Below are 20,435 nucleotides of genomic sequence, written 5' to 3' on the forward strand. Positions count from 1 at the left end.
AGTGGAACACAAACAATTAAGTTTTCAAATGGTGCAGTGTTGGCATATGGATAAATATCTAGATTGTAGGTCCTCTGTATGCAATCGCTGTAGATCACTGTAGGTAAAAATACAAGATCACTAACGTATAGGCTTCAAAGTCTCCATTGTTGATGGCCTCAATCAGCTGCTCAGTCACTTTGATGATCTCCTGCTTACGAGCTGAGAGGGGGAGCGAGAGAAGAAAATAAACACATTTCCACATGTTGCCACAAACCTAACAGTGAACTGTCCCACAACCGTAGGCGATTCGAGTAACACACCTCTGATGTGTTAAGTAATCAAGGGAGTGAATGAATCCCTTTAGAGCAGTTTGAGCGATTTACATTAACCAAAGATGCACCATTGAGAGCATCCTGTCGGGCTGTATGACCGCCTGGAACGGCAACTGCACCGCCTGCAATAGCAGGGCTCTCCAGGTGGTGCAGTCTGCCCAACGCATCATCGCGGGCACACTGCCTGCCCACCAGGACACTTACAGTACAGCATCCGATGTCACAGGAAGGCCAAAAAGATCATAAAGGACATCAACCACCTGAGCCACAGCCTCTTCATCCCGCTATCATCCAGAAAGATGCCCAGGGTCCCTACTCATCTGCGTGAACGTGGCTTAGGCATGCTGCAAGGAGGCATGAGGACTGCAGATGTGGCCAGGGCAATAAATTCCATTGTCCGTTCTGTGAGACGCCTAAGACAGCGCTACGGGGAGACAGGACGGACAGCTGATCGTCCTCGCAGTGGCAGACCACGTGTAACAACACCTGCACAGGATCGGTACATCCGAAAATCACACCTGCGGGACAGGTACAGGATGGCAACAACAACTGCCCGAGTTACATCAGGAACGCGCAATCCCTCCATCAGTGCTCGGACTGTCCGTAATAGGCTGAGAGGCTGGACTGAGGGCTTGTAGGCTTGTTGTAAGGCAGGTCGTCACCAGACATCACAGGCAACAATGTCGCCTATGGGCACAACCCATCGTCGCTGGACCAGACAGGACTGGAAACACACAACATCTGCTAAATACAGTGTATGTGACCAATACAATTTGAAGTAGTGGTGACAATATGACCCACAACACAGTCAATAGGTTCAGGGGCGAAGGTTCACCATTTACACACACACACACACACACACACACACACACACACACACACACACACAGGGGAGAGTGTGTGTTTCAACAACCTTTCCACAGATAACATGATTTCATTACCTTGCAAGTTAAGTAGCCAAGGTAAGAGGTTATGGATGTAAAAGAAAAACAAAGCAAAGGTTTTGTGGTTTAGAAAATCTGTTATTTGAGGTAGATGTCAAATGGAATGGTAGTGAACTGACTGTTAGTACTGACTGTTAGTACTGACTGTTAGTACTTTTTTTAGTGTAACATGCACTTAAACGTAGAGAATTAAAGTCCCAGGAATGAGAAAAAGATCAATGCTCTTTCGTAAACTCTTTACCTTCGACACTTTTGTCCCTTCTGACACTTCCAATCGGCGTGACTGACAGAGCACAAAGGATGCAAATTAGTAACGGTTGCCCTCAGGTTCTGTGTACTTGTCGGAACGTTGTTCACCAATGTGAGGAAGACTCCAGTGAAGAAAAAAAAAAGATTAATCGGAATTGCCGATTAATTAGGGCCGATTTCACTGTATTTTTGGGCGCCGATTTTTAATTTTTACACACCTTTATTTAACCAGGTAAGTCAGTTAAGAACACATTCTTATTTTCAATGACGGCCTAGGAACAGTGGGTTAACTGCCTTGTTCAGGGGCAGAACGACAGATTTTCAACTTGTCAGCTCGGGGCATCCATACTTGCAACCTTACAGTTAACTAGTCCAACGCAATAACGACCTGCCTCTCTCTTGTTGCACTCCACAAGGAGACTGCCTGTTACGCGAATGCAGTAAGCCAAGGTAAGTTGCCAGCTAGCATTAATCTTATCTTATAAAAAACAAATCGATCATAATCACTAGTTAACTACACATGGTTGATGATATTACTAGATATTATCTAGCATGTCCTGCGTTGCATATAATCTGACTGAGCATACAAGCATACAAGTATCTGACTGAGGCAGAAGCAGGCGCGTAAACATTCATTCAAACAGCACTTTAGTGCGTTTTGCCAGCAGCTCTTCGTTGTGCCTCAAGTATTGCGCTGTTTATGACTTCAAGCCTACCAACTCCCGAGATGAGGCTTGTGTAACCGAAATAAAATGGCTAGCTAGTTTGTGAGCGCTAATTGTTGTTGTGTTGCTGGTTCGAGCCCAGGGAGGAGCGAGGAGAGGAACGGAAGCTATACTGTTACACTGGCAATACTAAAGTGCCTATTAGAACATCCAATAGTCAAAGGTTAATGAAATACAAATGGTATAGAGGGAAATAGTCCTATAATTCCTATAATAATTACAACCTAAAACTTCTTACCTGGGAAAATTGTAGACTCATGTTAAAAGGAACCACCAGCTTACATATGTTCTCATGTTCTGAGCAAGGAACTGAAACGTTAGCTTTCTTACATAGCACATATTGTACTTTTACTTTCTTCTCCAACACTTTGTTTTTGCATTATTTAAACCAAATTGAACATGTTTCATTATTTATTTGAGGCTAAATTGATTTTATTTATGTATTATATGAAGTTAAAATAAGTGTTCATTCAGTATTGTTGTAATTGTCATTATTACAAACATTTTTTTATTATTAAATCGATTAAATCGGCAAAGGCTTTTATGGTCCTCCAATAATCGGTATCGGCGTTGAAAAATCATAATCGGTCGACCTCTAGTATCAACAATGCAGTAATACTTTTTTCCTATGCCCAACCTTGGTGTAATACATTGTAAATGCATTACTGTATACATTTCCAAAGACTTGTTATAAAAAGACAGTGATGATGAGCACAGTACTTATTATCTGGCAACCCCTGGTTAGACTGACTACTCCAATGGCAGACCATGACCTCCAGAGGGCAGCAGAGTACACACATACTGGATGGCTGTGTGGGAGACTCACGCTGCTTTGCGCCACTGAAGCAGAGTGCAACAACGTGCCAACCTACAACACACAACCTCAGAAAAGGGGTACTTTTTTAGGACCCTTCTTCACAGGGATCCATGACAAACAGTAACAGGGTGTGTGCCTCTGTTTAGTCTTTGATATCTAGTGCCATGTACAATGAGGGAATTATTTGCATGTATTTTCACTCACCACATGCACCAAATGAGCCCAAAAGTCATATCCTAAACAAATGTGGACTTCAAATGAGGCACATCTGATAGTGGTCAACAGGATATGGAGGGACGTTCAGGGAAAGTGGGGCACAGAGGGTAGTAGGTTTTGGGGGGAAATTGTTTTAAGTTTGTGCCCTCTCCCTCACTCTGGGCAAACTTACACTGCATGTCGCTGGGGCCTGGGCTAGGCAGGGGCCCAAGGGGGTCCCGAGGCTGAGGCCCCTGAGTGTGGGTGTGGTAGGGCCCACAGTGGGCGGCAGGGTGGACGGAGAATAAGACCACAAAGAAGGAGGTGAAGAGGAGGAGCAGGTAGCAGGTGACCAGGGCCCTGAGAACATAGTGGCACAACTCCTCCCTACTGGGCCAAACACTGGGAGAATACCAGCAGGAGGAAGATGAGGAAGAGGAGGAGTGGTACGAGCCTGAGTGCTCCCGCCAGAAGCAAGGGGAGCGTGGGGAGGAGGGACGGGAGACTTGGGCAAGGATGTCAGGGTGACAAGGGTTATTGGTATGAGTGGTGGGTGGATGGATGGAGGTGAGGGATTGAAAACAAAAATGTAAAATGGAGAAAAGAAATGAAAGTTTGAATGAATGAAGGATGAGTGACATTGCCTTGTCCTCAGTGGGAGATCTGGAAACAAAATGCTGAGGAGGAAAGTCATGACAAATGTTAATTTAAAAAAACAGATGAAAAATGTATACTGGGATGGTTGTAAGGCCTCCACTTTCTGGCAAGTGTTGATGTTACAGGGTGAGTGACACTTGGGCACTGATAGGTTCCTGTGTGTTGGGTTGGTGCTTCAGAATGTGCTGTGGCCAGCAACATGGTTTTGTTTATTCGGAAGAGTAGAAAATACAGGGCGAGACAATGCAAAAACCCACATCCTACAGTCTACCAACTCCTACACACGCACAACGTGATGGAACGACCACGTCAAACTGGGAAATGCAATGCCTTCATCTTTCAAACAAAGAAAAACAAAGGGAATATGAAAATGACTAGTCTCTAAACAACAGCCGCAACACAGACACGTTTGGTGGAGAAAACAGTAATGAGACGTGTCACATTGCACAAAGCCAGAACCCATCAGTAATCATCCGTCATGGAATGCAAACGTTGACAGAAAGCAACTCTCAAATGCAATGAAACAATTCTCTCCACACAAACTGCCATAGCTAGGAGTACTAGGAGCTAGGAATGACTGTTCAAAGCAGGTAGCTCATGAGATTTCCTTATTCAATTTCAAAGCAGGTAGCTCATGAGATGGACCAATGAAATTGCATCCCCGCCTCGGGCCTTTTGAAGGAGGAATGTAGAGTGAGGAGATGAATCATTGTGATTGGGGTCATCGTCACGCTCCCCAGATGCCATGACGTCATACAAGGAAATCCCCGATCACACTTGTAGGCCATGTCATAGCGACTTTAGCTAGCTAAGCTCGTGAGCAGAAACACGTAAATCGGGTCTAACGGTGGTCTCGCGCCGAACTGCGCACGCGGAGGCCGTCCAATCAAAGGCACTCCTTGTGAAAGCGTGTCGGTTTGTCACTTTCACGAGGTTGGAGTAATAACATGTTCGACTACTTAAGACATGGGCTCCAATCCAGGTCGTGCCTTCAGATTTCGAGAAAATGAACAGCGATGGAAGAATATTTCACTTCTCTCATCGACTTCTCCAACCCCAAACCCCAGCCTGGTCTGCTTTGCAAGCGTTCCCGGTAGTCTCGCAATGTTGCGCCTCTCGGTTTCGAAAAAAAAAACATCCATTTGAAGAGGGAGGTGAACAAATGCTACTAATGGCTATCTGTAATGGTGTTGCTCGTGCACACACACACACACACACACACACACTGTTCTGGCTCAGTGGACCAACAGGGCAGCAGCGAAATGGGAAATCATGCAAGGCCTGCAGCAGAGCCTGATTTGGCTCCCTAAACGACTGTAGTGTCCACGCCTCCCCCATGGCTTCTCTTTGTAGACTCAGCCTGCTCTCATTGTGTTAGTTCCCACAACCCACTGTAGACACAGTTCCAAATCACTAATGAGTCACTAACTAGCTCAGCAGAGTGGGTGTAAAATGCACCACTGACAATCAAAGTTGGGCCATAATTCACCCATTGTACGTCCAATAACATTGGTCTTGGCAGGTAGCCTCGCAGTTAAGAGCATTGGGCCAGTAACCGAAAGGTAGCTGGTTCGAATCCCCGAGCCGACTAGGTGAAACATCTGTCCATGTGCCCTTGAGCAAGGCACTTTAACCCTAATTGCTCATTGAAGTTGCTCTGAATAAGAGCGTCTGCTAAATGACTCAAATGTTAAACACAGTGAAAACAGAAGGACGACATCAATTGAACTTTCATAAAAAGAAAATGCACGGTGAGACAGATGACAGGACTGACAGTGCAAGTAAAGTCTTGCAGCTAAAATGTATTGACATAGAAAGACATTCTAGCGTTACAAGTTTGGAGGATGGCAGTGCATGATCAGATGATAGACCGATAGGGGGCCTCCCCCGAGTGGAGCTGCAGTCTAAGGCACTGCATCACAGTGCTTGAAGCGTCACTACAGACCCGGGTTTTGATCCCAGGCTGTGTCACAACCAGCTGTGATCTGGAGTCCCATAAGGCGGCGCACAATTGGCCCCAGGCGTTGTCCGGGTTAGGGGAGGGTTTGGCCGGGGGGGGCCTTTACTTGGCTCATTGTGCTCTAGCGACTCCTTGTGGCTGGCCGGGCGCCTGCAGGCTGACTTTCGGTCGTCAGTTGAACAGTGTTTCCTCCTCCTCCGATACATTAGTGCGGCCGGCTTCCGGGTTAAGCGGGCGGGTGTTAAAAAGCGCGTTTTGGCGGGTCATGTTTCGAAGGACGCATGGCTCGACCCGTTGGGGGAGTTGCAGGGAGGAGATAAGATCGCAATTGGATTCCAATGGCATATTACAAAATTGGGCAGGAAAAGGGGGTCAAATAAATAACGATGGACAGATGAAGTGGATTAATTAAAGCATATTAAATGAAAAAGCAGAATGGATGCCTGGATAAACACATGCTTACCTGATGAATTCATACAAACTAAATTATACAAAAGAAAAACAGGGATAGCAGTACATTTGGATGCAAAATCAGTAGGACAAAAATACATGCCAACACGTCAGTGCTGTGAGAATAACACATTCCCTTTCACTTAGACTGTGCACAGCCAACACCGAGCTACTTGCCTAATACAGGTGTGTGCTCCTACCTTTCACGTCCTCATCCTCCATGGTGGTGTTTGCACTCTCACTGGACTCCTGTTGGACAAGAACAAACAGCTGAGAACAATGGACACCTGTCAGCTATTGAAACTGGATAAAGCGGGAGCACAAGAGAAGTAACGCATTGTCAGATGAGTAAAATAGTTTGGGCAAAGGAAACCGATTATCTTCGGGAACCGCTGAGAGAACAGATTTGGATAACTAAACATACTCTTTTGGGCTATAGTTACACAAACAAAAATATCATCATTGACATTGTGACACAAGAGATTTGAACATAGGTCGACGTCTCATTTTGGTCACACAAGCTGTAGGGCCTAGTTTTGAACTATGTCATTTTAACAGCAAGCCACTAGCAGTGCTACTCCAAGACTCCGATAGTGAAAAAAAATCTTCACGTACGAAGCGTTATAACAACAACATATCTAAAGGAGACATATCCCTGGATCCACATTCGTCAAACCGGATCGCATTCTAGCTCGTCGGGGAACGGACTCTACAAGGTGTCGAATGCGTTCCACAGGGATGCTGGCCCATGTTGACTCCAATGCTTCCTATAGTTGTATCAAGTTGGCTGGATGTCCTTTGGGTGGTGGACCATCCAGGAAACTGTTGAGCGTGGAAAAACCCGGCAGCGTAGCAGTTCTTGACACAAACCTTTGTGCCTGGCACCCTTTTACCATACCCCGTTCAAAAGGCACTTAAATGTTTTGTCTTGGCCATTCACCCTCTGAATGGCACACATACACAATCTATGTCTCAAGGCTTAAAAATCCTTCTTACGGTGTTCTTAATGTTTTTATATACATGCACATTTGTTTAACGTGAGATAAAACATGTTGACAAAGTCCTAAGTCCGGTGTCTGTGTGAAGCGCAAATGAAACAAACATTTAGGACATACACACCAAGGCGCCATGCATGCAACGTTATACAAGGCTTTGTAAGAAACACAAACTAAAAACCAAACTAGCTTATCACTCTGCTAACTAGAGGACAACAGCAAACACCTAAATGCTTGGCACTGCTGTTCCATTTACTCACTACTTTGTTTCCATCAGTTGGGTTGTGGATGACAGTGGTTTGAGGCTCCTGGTTCACAGAGAGGAGGAGGAAGAGGGTGAAGAAGGGGTTAAATAGACAGGAAATTGGCGTGGTAAACAGTTAATAAGAAAGAGAGAAAAAAAGGGCCAAAGGAACCTCGGAGAAGGCAAGTTTGGGGGTAAAAATCAAGGACAAACGATGCACCACTGAGGCTATAGCTAAGGGCTTTAATGCAGCACGCCCAACTTTTTCCATGAAAACGAGAAATCTTTGAGTCGTCATCTTGGTGCAATATAAAAGGCATCAGAAGACAAGGCTATGATATTCATATTTAAAACAGACACACAGCAACCAAGACAGGATGGGAGGTGTACAGCAGTAGGAAGCATGCTAGTCACCAGGCCCTTCCTGGATATAAACTACAGGAAGGTATTTTACGTGTGTACAGACAAAGCAAGGCGTGCAGTTGACCCTTAGAGCTGACTCCAGACAGTGTGTGTGTGTGTGTGTGTGTGTGTGTGTGTGTGTGTGTGTGTGTGTGTGTGTGTGTGAGAGAACATCAACATGCCACATTTCTAACACCTAGAAATACATAACCCCATCACTTTAGAAGTAGTGTAAATAGCCATTGTTAAAAAGCCACGAGGTTATTACCATGTTATTATATACATAATGGGATGGAAAAACGAAGCTAATATTTTGTATGCATTTACAAATGGTGACATTATACTAGGGATGCGTCTCCGGTTCTGTCCGGGGCTGGTTAAATACAGTACAGGCCTCTTGGCTGACCTGACATGTCTAACACGCGTAGATAAAACTGCGGTAAGTCTGGGTCGATTCCCTCTGGGCAGTGCCGACAGGTGGGCTGTCATAAGGCATGCCATGGCACGGTCACGTTGAAGCTCATGTGTGGTGACAGGGTGACACGGATGGCACTAGCGGAGTAATCTTAGGATGCGTTTCACTGCTAGTGTGCGAGGTCTATTTTGGGAAGCACGCATGCGTGTTTCAACCAGCATGTCTCATTGGTTTCCTTGGTAACTTGGGAGCTTAAGTGGAGTGAAAGTAAAAACACAAACCCCGGGATGTACAGTTGTTCACACACGCAGAAGCAAAAAGTGCACATGCCAACTGCAATGACTACTGGTCCACAGTAAAAGTAAATGCCTGTGTGCGATTAAAAAAAGAAAACAAAAATGCAATATTAAAAAGAGGCATCACTGGGAACAAAACAAAGACAGACGTTGTTAGAGTGAGGCGAGCAGCCCGAGCATGGAGGATGAGACAGACCGACAGACAGGCAGGCAGACGTGCAGAAAGACAGACAGTGTACCAGAGTGGGGGGCTCTTTGGGGCTGGTGACTACATTGGTCTTGTTGTTGTTGATCTAAAAAGGTAAGTGGACAGAGACGGAGACAAGAAACAGCGATTGATATCAGGAACAAAGGACCCAGTGGTCCAAGGAGGGAGAGAGACAGGAGAGGTGTCCCGGAATACACAGCTGCGGGAGTGAAAATGTTAGGAGTTAACGAGCAAGTACTCTGCAGGGTATAAAGAGGAGTGAGAGACAGTAAGTTCATGAGACAAATCTGTGGGTTCCAAGCCTGTAGCGGTACGTCATTATTCTGGAGGATTATAAGCAGAATAAACATGCAAAGGAGTTCCTAGCTGAAACAGAACTTCATAAACATGAACTTGAAAGCGATCGGCTGTTCCACTCTACTTTTTTATGTTTTTCAGGAAGCCTAAATTGCCACTATTAACGTAGTTTATGGAGACCTTAAATCTAACAAATTAGTGCCATTGTGGCTCTAAACTAGAGATGAGAAATACAAATTCAGTAGTCATGCAATTATCCAATGCTGTTGAAATTTAAAGTCAAACGACGTTATGACAGCCCAATAGTTTTAGTTTTTTTACGGGAAGATCATCGTCTGCATCGGAAGCACGTCAGGGGAAAAAATGAAGGTCAAAAGGTGTTATGCTATTCCTTTGTGAACTGCATGCCCTGATTTTGTAGCCCAGTCATTGGGCATCCCAGCTATGGAAAACGAATTTTTTTTTAAGTACTAGGTAATATGGGGCACCTGATCATCGAACTAGGTTCTCCTCAGGGAGATATGGGGAGCTAGCCATGAAACTCAAACTACACATCAAGAGGCTTATACAATGGGTTGCTCATTAAACCAAGATACGGAGACAACTATCCTTGGCCAGGGATCTACAAATGACTGATTGAACCACCCTGAAACCAACCACTAGACAGCACTAGGGTGTTCTATAATCAACCACATAACTGGCGTGGTAGATGCAAGGTTGGACAAAAAATAGGGACAGGAATACCAGCAATATTGGCATTGGCTCAGTCTCAGACAGAACACAAAAGAGAACAAGACAAACGGGGTCCAATATCACAACCCCAAAACACAACCAGTATGTGTCAAGACTCAAGACCCTAGACTTAACAGTATACTCTGTTATAAAATAGCCTTTCTCAAAAACACATTTACATTTGAGTCATTTAGCAGACACTCTTATCCAGAGCGACTTACAGGAGCAATTAGGGTTAAGTGACTTGCTCAAGGGCACCGACAGATTTTTCACCTAGTCCAGAATAAAACCAGCGACCTTTCGGTTACTGGCCCAACGCTCTCAACCGCTAGGCTACCTGCCGCACACATTTGTAATCATTAAAGATTTAGCATACACGGAAACCAAAATTGATGGCGGGACTAAATAATGTAATGCCTGCCATTTCCCCAGTCCATTAGGTTATCTACTATTCAACACAGCCTCAGACATTTAAGAGGGTAACATGCTGGACCCCTGCGCTAAACCTGAAATAATCCTTCAAAAGCTGCCTGCTGTGCTTTCAAAACACACCGATAGCTCACACAGCTGCAGATAGACTGATTTAGAAAGAGTTTTTGGGCAAATATATCAGGTACAAATGTACCTAGATGCTAAACCTCCTACAGCTGCTTAAACCGCCTGCCATAAGCACCTTGGGTAACGGTGTTATCAAATATATTGGTTTATCCATCACCCCTCCTCGGAGGACAAAAATAACTTGGTATGTACATTTACATATTTGGCACAGTAGTTACATGTCATGTATCTCAAAAGACCAATATGTAACTACTGTGTAAAAAAAAAAGAAAAGAAGTTCCATGTATGTAAAAATGTGTTTAGAATATACATAAGTTATTTTTGTCCTCCGTACTTCTGTTTTAATCTAGAGAGGTTAGAGAAGCTATCTAGATCCTCAATGAGACTGTGCAGGGGATCCATATTACAAATTCAAGACAAGTTGAGTCATCGGCATACATTGACGCCTTTGTTTTTAAGCCCTGGATTTCTAGTCCCTTGAGATTGTTGGATCTGGAGCTAACATTTCCATGGCCCTAAAAAAAAATGGCTGTGCAGCGACGTTCCCCATCCAACCTGCCAGAGCTTGAGGGGATCTGCAAAGAAGAATGGGAGAAACTCCCCAAATACATGTGTGCTGGGGGGGGATACATTTGCAAAATGTTCAGAAAAAACACGTTTTACTTTGTCATTATGGGTTATTGTGTGTAGAATGATGAGGGGGAAAAACTATTTTAGAATAAGGCTGTAATGTAACAATCAATTACAATTACGACAAGTGGACTCCAATCAAGTTTTAGAAACATCAAGTATAACTAATGGAAACTTGCGCTCAATTTCAAATCTCAGCAAATGGTCTGAAGTATGTAAATAAGGTATGTTTTTTTTTAAAATAAAGTTGCAAAGAAATTCTAACAACCTGTTTTCGCTTTGTCATTATGGGATATTGTGTGTAGATTGATGAGGAGTGTAAGTGGATACCTGCTCATTGAACATCTCATTTCAAAATCATGGTCATTAATATAAAGTTGGTCCCCCCTTTGCTGCTTTCTGGGAAAGCTTTCCACTAGATGTTGGAACATTTCTGTGGGGAGGTTGGGCACTGATATTGGGGGATTAGGCCTGGCTCACAGTCGACATTCCAATTCATCCCAAAGGTGTTCAATGGGGTTGAGGTCAGGGCTCTGTGCAGGCCAGTCAAGTTCTTCCACACTGTTCTTGACAAACCATTTCTGTATGGACCTTGCTTTGTGCACAGGGGCATTGTCATGCGGAAACAGGAAAGGGCCTTCCCCAAACTGTTGCCACAAAATTGGAAGCACAGAATGGTCTAGAATGTCATTGTATGCTGTAGCGTTAAAATGTCTCTTCACTGGTTCTGCCTAGCCCGAACCATGAAAAACAGCCCCAGAGCATTATTCCTCCTCCACCAAACTTTACAGTTGGCACTATGAATTCGGGCAGGTAGCATTCTCCTGGCATCCAACAAACCAAGATTTGTCCGTCAGACTGTCAGATGGTAAAGCGTGATTCATCAACTCCATTCATTACTGACCTTAGGCTTGTGTGCGGCTGCCCGGCCATGGAAACCCATTTCATGAAGCTCCCGATCAACAGTTATTGTGCTGATGTTGCTTCCAGAGGCAGTTTGGAACTTGGTAATGAGTGTTGCAACCGAGGACAGAGGATTGTAATGAGCTACGCGCTTCAGCACTCGGCGGCCCCGTTCTCGGAGCTTGTGTGGCCAACCACTTTGCGGCCGAGCCGTTGTTGCTCCTAGATGTTTCCACTTCACAATATACAGCTGACCAGGGCAGCTCTAGTTGGGCAGAAATTTGACAAACTGACTTGTTGGAAAGGTGGCATCCTGTGAACGGTGCCACATTGAAAGTCACTGAGCTCTTCAGTAAGACAAATATTGACAGTAGAATGGCCTATGTCAGCAACGGGTGTGGCTGAAATAGCCAAATCCACAAATTTAAAGGGGTGTCCACATACTGTTGTATATATAGGGTATGTCAAGTGCAGATCCTGGTTATGTGATCCTAGTATTTTAGGATCAGCATTTGGAGAGGGAGATGGGGGTCAGGGGAGGCAGACAGATGCAGGGGGCATACACAAAGTCAGCCAGTATTTTGACACTGGACCACTGGTGGGGAGACGGACACTGGAGGACAGCTACTCTAGCACAGCTGTGAGGGGGATAGCATGTGATTCACTGTCTGACACAGACCCCCAGTGGGGAGAGTAAGAAATGAGGGGTTGAAAAGAGGGGTGTGAGTGACAAGAGGGGAGTGTGAGAGAAAAGGGGGAAGAAGGTAGAAATATAAAAAATAGAAAGATGGATAGAAAGGAGCAAGCATCCCCCAATAAGGAAGAGAGTGACACGAATTTTGTAGTCAGGTTTAGAAACAAATCTCAGCTATGACAGCTGAGATTTGATTAGACGGGAGATGAGGACTTCCAGTCAGATTTAGCAGATCGGTCAGCTTCCTCAGATCACAAAACAGACGCTACCACTCTGTGACTGAATTATTTTGTAAAGGCGGAGCCCGATTATTGAAATATCTTACATGCTGACCACACCAGGCCGCGTTGCGTGCGCGAGCGTCGCAACATAAAATGTACACCTACATGTTAATCAATCATTTCATCCAAACTGCTCGCATGCGTCAATGAGCGTCTGTGTGTAGCCAGGCGTTAAAATAGAACTTGATTCTTGATTCCATCTCCTCATTGTTTTTTAGGAGCATATATCCACTTGGGTGATCGAAAGATGAACTGAGGTCCACACTCCAGTCCAGTTGGTAGCGGTAATGTGCCTTAAAGTTGGTTGCTAACCGCCATATAAAAGTCCACAGAAGAAGACTGAAGGATGAGAGATTACTAGAACCTAACTAAATTCCCCAGTTGTCGGAGGAGAGAACACATGATTTTGTGTGACTCAAAAAGAAATACAATTCTACAAAAGATCCATGAATGCTTCATGTGTTTCGACCTGTCCCCAAATGAATATACAGTTGAAGTCGGAAGTTTACATACACTTAGGTTGGAATCATTAAATCTCGTTTTTCAAGCACTCCACTAATTTCTTGTTAACAAACTATCGTTTTGGCAAGTCGATTAGGGCATCTACTTTGTGTATGACACAGGTCATTTTTCCAACAATTGATTACAGACAGATGATTTCACTTATAATTCACTGTATCACAATTCCAGTGGCCAGAAGTTTACATACACTAAGTTTACTGTGTCTTTACACAACTTGGAAAATTCCAGAAAATTATGTCATGGCTTTAGAAGCTTCTGATAGGCTAATTGACATCATTGGAGTCAATTGGAGGTGTACCTGCAGATGTATTTCAAGGCCTACCTAACTCAGTGCCTCTTTGCTTGACATCATGGGAAAATCAAAAGAGACCAGCCAAGACCTCAGAATTATTTTTTGTAGACCTCCACAAGTCTGGTTCAGCCTTGGGAGCAATTTCCAAATGCCTGAAGGTACCACGTTCATCTGTACAAACAATAGTACACAAGTATAAACACCATAGGACCATGCAGCCATCAAACTGCTCAGGAAGGAGTTGCGTTCTGTCTCCTCGAGATGAACGTACTTTGGTGCGAAAAGTGCAAATCAATCTCAGAACAACAGCAAAGGACCTTGTGAAGATGCTGGAGGAAACAGGTACAAAATTATCCATATCCACAGTAAAATGAGTCCTATATTGACATAACCTGAAAGGCCGCTCAGCAAAGAAGAAGCCACTGCTCCAAAACCTCCATAAAAAAGCCAGACTACGGTTTGCAACTGCACATGGGGACAAAGATTGTACTTTTTGGAGGAATGTCCTCTGCTCTGATGAAACAAAAATAAAACTGTTTGGCCATAATGACCATCGTTATGTTTGGAGGAAAAATGGGGAAGCCTGCAAGGTGAAGAACACCATCCCAACCGTGAAGCACAGGGGTGGCAGCATCATGTTTTGGGGGAGCATTGCTGCACGAGGGACTTGTGCACTTCACAAAATAGATGCATCATGAGGGAGGAAAATGTATGTGGATATATTGAAGCAACATCTCAAGACATCAGTCAGGAAGTTAAAGCTTGGTCGCAAATGGGTCTTCCAAATGGACAATGACCCCAAGCATACTTCCAAAGTTGTGGCAAAATGGCTTAAGGACAACAAAGTTATTGGAGTGGCCTCAATCCCATAGAAAATATGTGGGCAGAACTGAAAAAGTGTGTGCAAGCAAAGAGGCCTACAAACCTGACTCAGTTACACATCAGGAGGAATGGGCCAAAATGTACTTATTGTGGGAAGCTTGTGGAAGGCTACCTGAAACGTTTGACCCAAGTTAAACCATTTAAAGGCAATGCTACCAAATACTAATTGAGTGCATGTAAACTTCTGACCCACTGGGAATGTGATGAAAGAAATAAAAACTGACATAAATCATTCTCTCTACTATTATTCTGACATTTCACATTCTTCAAATAAAGTGGTGATCCTAAGACAGGGAATTTTTCCTGGTATTAAATGTCAGGAATTGTAAAAATCTTAGTTTAAATGTATTTGGCTAAGGTGTACGTAAACCTCCGACTTCAACTGTAGTTGGTTCAGAGTTCGTTTTGACATTTCAACCTGCGTGTCCTAATCACATCTGGTGCCTGCTATCGTCAGTATGTTAGTCATGCAGCACTCAATCTGACACCATTTCACTGCTGGCAGCTGAAACAAATGTACTGTAGAAATATTCAAATTTCTCTTCCGAGACTGTCAGTTACAATATAAGTTACATGAGTCCATAACTAAAAGGTGTGTGTGTGTCAATGTGCATTGTCAGATGAGATAACTTACCTTGACGCCGTCAGCTTTCTTGTTGAGCAGGCTTTTGGCTGCTGTAAGGATAGAGGACAAGGGGACAAGGTCAGCGAGGACACCTCTGATTGACACACACACACACACACACACACACACACACACACACACACACACACACACACACACACACCACTAAATCTAGTGAAGACAGCCAATTATGGGCAAACTGTGACCGTCCTACAGAATTGAGGTTTAATGTCCTCTACCAACACACACACTTGTAAATAGAGACCTTGTATTGCTTAAGGAAGACTCATCATGTTAAAGACAACTCCCCAATAGAGAACACGTTAGCACCGACTCCTAAATCAACATGCAAATATAGTCCACGCATGGAGCGAGCTAATTGATTGGTTGGGTAGAATGATGAGGTTCCTGGCACGTGGAAAAGCTCAGTGATTGGTTAAAGTGATCAGGGATGCCACACAGTGTATGAAGAGTGTATGAGAGAGGGAAGAAGAAAGGTGTTTGTAAAAAATGTTTCATCTGAGAGGGGTGCAAGTTACCAAGACGGGCACATGGGTAGAGAGCAGTGCCAAGGCATGCCTCTTTCCATGACAGAGACTCTTACCTCACAAGGTTACACAATCCCAAAGACAGAATGGAGAAAAAACAAAAAGGTAAATAAAACAGGTGTCAAGCAGTGGAATTCAAACTTTTTCAGCGAGGACACCATTTTTTTCTGCCAGAATTTCCGGGGACCCCCGTTTTTTCCCAAAATAATTCCTTGCGAGTACCCACCCCATTCCAAATCAAATGACAACCTTGAAAATCAGTACATTTCTACATGACCAAATAACCTTAGATTCATAGCGTTTTCATCTCTATCAAAATGAAAACAAACCAATAAACACATACTCAATAACATCTTTCTCAAAAAAGTTTGTATATTGATCCCATATAATAATCTGTAGGTTTTTTTTATTTGTGGGGCGACCCCATAAAGGGTTGTGACCCTGACTTTGAATACCACTGGTCTTGGTAAAGTCTTGCTCTTGAACAAAAAAAGTATTGGCTATACGGAATGAAAATGTAAAACAATGTACTTTTTAAATAAAATATTTTCTGTTAACAAGAGAACCAAAGTCATGACAGGGAGAGAGAGATTAAACAATGTGTTTTTCTTGCCTGAACTAAATTGCCCAAATAAATACAAGGAAGCAGGAGAAAGTGAAGTCCACATCTTTCCTCCAGTAGCCACTCTGATTCAGAGGGGTTGGGTTAAATGCAGAAGATATTTCCTCTGAATGCATTCAGTTGTGCAACTGACCCTATATCCCCTTTTCCTTCCGTTCCCCTTCACTCATCACCCGAGAGAAAATCTGTATTTTTTAACTAACAGACAAAATATTAAAGTATTGCCCTTATAGAGGCCCAGATTGTCTGAACCGCATCGATCAGCATCGCTCCACTGGTCTCCAGGCAGTCTCTACTGATATGAACTGAGAGCAGGCTGATAGTGGTAGTTTTAAAGACCAGCGTATTCATCCTGGAGTTCTCCCCTACAACTCATGAGTCTTTCACATTTAGTCGCTCCATACTCTCGTGCTTTTCTTTCGTCCTTGTTCCTCTCTCACGCCTCAGTCCTTCCTTTAACACCTGCCCCTCTATCCCTCCCCATTGTTTTCCTCAAGTGTTTCGGTGAAATAACACATCCAGCTGCAATGTTAAGCAGCAGCTGATGGGAGAATTCTAAATGTTGATCTGGTGGGCGAGCGAGAGGAAGAGAAGGAGCAAAAACACAAGACAATACAGAGCCAAAAGAGAGACACCTTGAAAGAACCCACAACACAGTAGGTAGATGCCTCGTACCTGAGAAGTTGCGTGTGGCCAGCATGGTGGTGAGGATAGCACCCTGAGGAAGGGAAAAGGAACAGAGTTGAAAAACTGACCTCCGAAGCTGTAATACTTGGCACACTGTCACCTCACCCTCCTAACACGGTGTCCAACATTAGGTGGATCGATTGTGATGCTAATGACCACATCATTTAGTGCTCAGGGTCCACTCTATGACAAGCGTGGGGCTCGGATTTAGTCAAGTTGTCACTTTCTCAAAGTCTCACTCACGACATCTGGTGAAGTCCTGTGAGAAACATTCCCTCACCTTGAGTTTCCTTCTGGCGTTGAACTTCCTCAGGCACTCCACCGTCTCCTGTCTGTGCATCATGGACGCCACCGTGGAGCGTTGCTGCAGAGAGGACAGGGGGAGAACGTCATGAGTCTGTAGGTGTGCTCATCGGACCATTGAACTGTGTGTGACTGAGAGAGAGACACGTACACAGATCCAGGGGTGTTTGAGTGCGTCTGTGGCGGTGACCCTCTTGACAGGGTTGATGGTCAACATCTTGTTAATCAGGTCTTTGGCCTCGGGGGTCACTGTGTCCCACTCAGGGGACGGAAACTGACGGGGAGAAAATTGAAAGAGGCAATGAGGCTTGTCATCCATCAGTCCATCCATCCACTCATCTATCCTCCCATCCCTCCCTCACTCTTTCACTCCCTCCATTCAGCTTTGTTTGAAAATGTGTCCTTGGAGAAACTGGCAAAAAAAACATCACATAGTTGCCAAAAAAACAGATTCACTGAGCAGAAGGTGCTCGTCTTCAGAGCCAAGTTGGGCTTGAGCCATTGCAGTGGGCTGTCCCCCTGTCGCTCTCCTCTCTGCCCCTCCCCCGTTCAAAAACTCAATCTGTCTGGGATAGGCGTTGGAATTGACTGGGGAGAGCAGCGAGAGGGCTGCCAGACAAGGAGGAAATAGCCTGTGCGTGGTGTTCCAACAGCATGCTGGGAGAGGCAATGATCAGCCAATAGACAGAGACTGGAATTCTGATGTGTCAAGTACGGCCTTGTGGTGGTAATCAAGTGGCTAACACATTTCCTTCTTGTGCAAGATGAGAGACAAGATAAAAATGTTCAATTCCATTCACTCAAACAAGAGATTTTTTTTAAATAATTTTTATTTCACCTTTATTTAAACAGGTAGGCAAGTTGAGAACAAGTTCTCATTTACAATTGCGACCTGGCCAAGATAAAGCAAAGCAGTTCGACACATGCAACAACACAGTTACACATGGAGTAAAACAAACATACAGTCAATAACACAGTAGAAAAATAAGTCTATATACAATGTGAGCAAATGAGGTGAGATAAGGGAGGTCAAGGCAAAAAAGGCCATGGTGGCGAAGTAAAACACTGGAATGGTAGATTTGCAGTGGAAGAATGTGCAAAGTAGAGATAGAAATAATGGGGTGCAAAGGAGCAAAATAAATAAATACAGTAGGGGAAGAGGTAGTTGTTTGGGCTAAATTATAAATTGGCTATGTACACGTGCAGTAATCTGTGAGCTGCTCTGACAGCTGGTGCTTAAAGCTAGTGAGGGAGATGAGTGTTTCCAGTTTCAGAGATGTTTGTAGTTCGTTCCAGTCATTGGCAGCAGAGAACTGGAAGGAGAGGCGGCCAAAAGTTAGAATTGGTTTTGGGAGTGACCAGAGAGATATACCTGCTGGAGCGCGTGCTACAGGTGGGTGCTGCTATGGTGACCAGAGAGCTGAGATAAGGGGGGACTTTACCTAGCAGGGTCTTGTAGATGACCTGGAGCCAGTGGGTTTGGCGACGAGTATGAAGTGAGGGCCAGCCAACGAGAGTGTACAGGTCGCAGTGGTGGGTAGTATATGGGGCTTTGGTGACAAAACGGATGGCACTGTGATAGACTGCATCCAATTTAATGAGTAGGGTATTGGAGGCTATTTCGTAAATGACATCGCCGAAGTCGAGGATCGGTAGGATGGTCAGTTTTATGAGGGTATGTTTGGTAGCATGAGTGAAGGACGCTTTGCTGTGAAATAGGAAGCCAATTCTAGATTTAACTTTGGATTGGAGATGTTTGATGAGTCTGGAAGGAGAGTTTACAGTCTAACCAGACACCTAGGAATTTGTAGTTGTCCACATATTCTAAGTCAGAACCGTCCAGAGTAGTGATGCTGGATAGGCAGGCAGGTGCAGGCAGCGATCGGTTGAAGAGCATGCAATACGTTTTACTTGTATTTAAGAGCAGTTGGAGGCCACAGAAGGAGAGTTGTATGGCATTGAAGCTCGTCTGGAGGGTTGTTAACACAGTGTCCAAAGAAGGGCCAGAAGTATACAGAATGGTGTCGTCTGCGTAGAGGTGGATCAGAGACTCACTCACCACCAGACATCATTGATGCATACAGAGAAGAGAGTCAGCCCAAGAATTGAACCCTGTGGTACCACCATAGAGACTGCCAGAGGCCCGGACAACAGACCCTCCGATTTGACACACTGAACTCTATCAGAGAAGTAGTTGGTGAACCAGGCGAGGCAATCATTTGAGAAACCAAGGCTATCGAGTCTGCCGATGAGGATGTGGTGATTGACAGAGTCGAAAGCCTTGGCCAGGTCAATGAATACGGCTGCACAGTATTGTTTCTTATCGATGGCGGTTAAGATATAATTTAGGACCTTGAGCGTGGCTGAGGTGCACCCATGACCAGCTCTGAAACCAGATTGCATAGCGGAGAAGGTGCGGTGGGATTCGAAATGGTCGGTAATCTGTTTGTTGACTTGGCTTTTGAAGACCTTAGCACGGCAGGGTAGGATAGATGTAGGTCTGTAGCAGTTTGGGTCAAGAGTGTCCCCTCATTTGAAGAGGGGGATGACCGCAGCTGCTTTCCAATCTTTGGGAATCTCAGACGACACAAAAGAGAGGTTGAACAGACTAGTAATAGGGGTGGCAACAATTTCGGCAGATAATTTTAGAAAGAAAGGGTCCAGATTGTATAGCCTGGCTGATTTGTAGGGGTCCAGATTTTGCAGCTCTTTCAGAACATCAGCTGACTGGATTTGGGAGAAGGAGAAATTGGGAAGGCTTGGGCGAGTTGCTGTGGGGGGTGCAATGATGTTGACCGGGGGAAGGGTAGCCAGGTGGAAAGCATGGCCAGCGGTAGAAAAATGCTTAGTGAAATTCTCATTTATAGTGGATTTATCGGTGGTGACAGAGTTTCCTATCCTCAGTGCAGTGGGCAGCTGAGAGGAGGTGTTCTTATTCTCCATGGACTTTGCAGGGTCCCAGAACTTTGAGTTTGTGTTGCAGGAAGC

The 20,435-nt window shown here is 44.5% G+C and overlaps 1 protein-coding gene across 12 annotated transcripts in view; it reads right to left on the reverse strand.

The window, feature by feature from the left end:
* Positions 1–20,435, reverse strand: part of LOC109906605 (calcium/calmodulin-dependent protein kinase type II delta chain) — a 112,507-nt gene that overhangs the window by 3,194 nt on the left and 88,878 nt on the right. For 2 of the 12 annotated variants that reach the window (XM_020504391.2, XM_020504390.2), the window contains exons 10-17: positions 17,599–17,721; positions 17,425–17,508; positions 17,133–17,175; positions 15,297–15,337; positions 8,903–8,956; positions 7,567–7,614; positions 6,512–6,560; positions 126–201 (exon numbers count right to left, since the gene is read on the reverse strand). In XM_020504391.2, coding sequence (XP_020359980.1) covers positions 126–201; positions 6,512–6,560; positions 7,567–7,614; positions 8,903–8,956; positions 15,297–15,337; positions 17,133–17,175; positions 17,425–17,508; positions 17,599–17,721 — 518 coding nt within the window. The remainder of the gene's footprint in view (positions 1–125; positions 202–6,511; positions 6,561–7,566; positions 7,615–8,902; positions 8,957–15,296; positions 15,338–17,132; positions 17,176–17,424; positions 17,509–17,598; positions 17,722–20,435) is intronic. The other 10 variants (XM_020504393.2, XM_020504392.2, XM_020504395.2 and 7 more) reach the window with 5 other exon arrangements.

The sequence above is a fragment of the Oncorhynchus kisutch genome, linkage group LG16, assembly GCF_002021735.2.
Source record: "Oncorhynchus kisutch isolate 150728-3 linkage group LG16, Okis_V2, whole genome shotgun sequence".
In the NCBI taxonomy this organism is placed as follows: domain Eukaryota; kingdom Metazoa; phylum Chordata; class Actinopteri; order Salmoniformes; family Salmonidae; genus Oncorhynchus; species Oncorhynchus kisutch.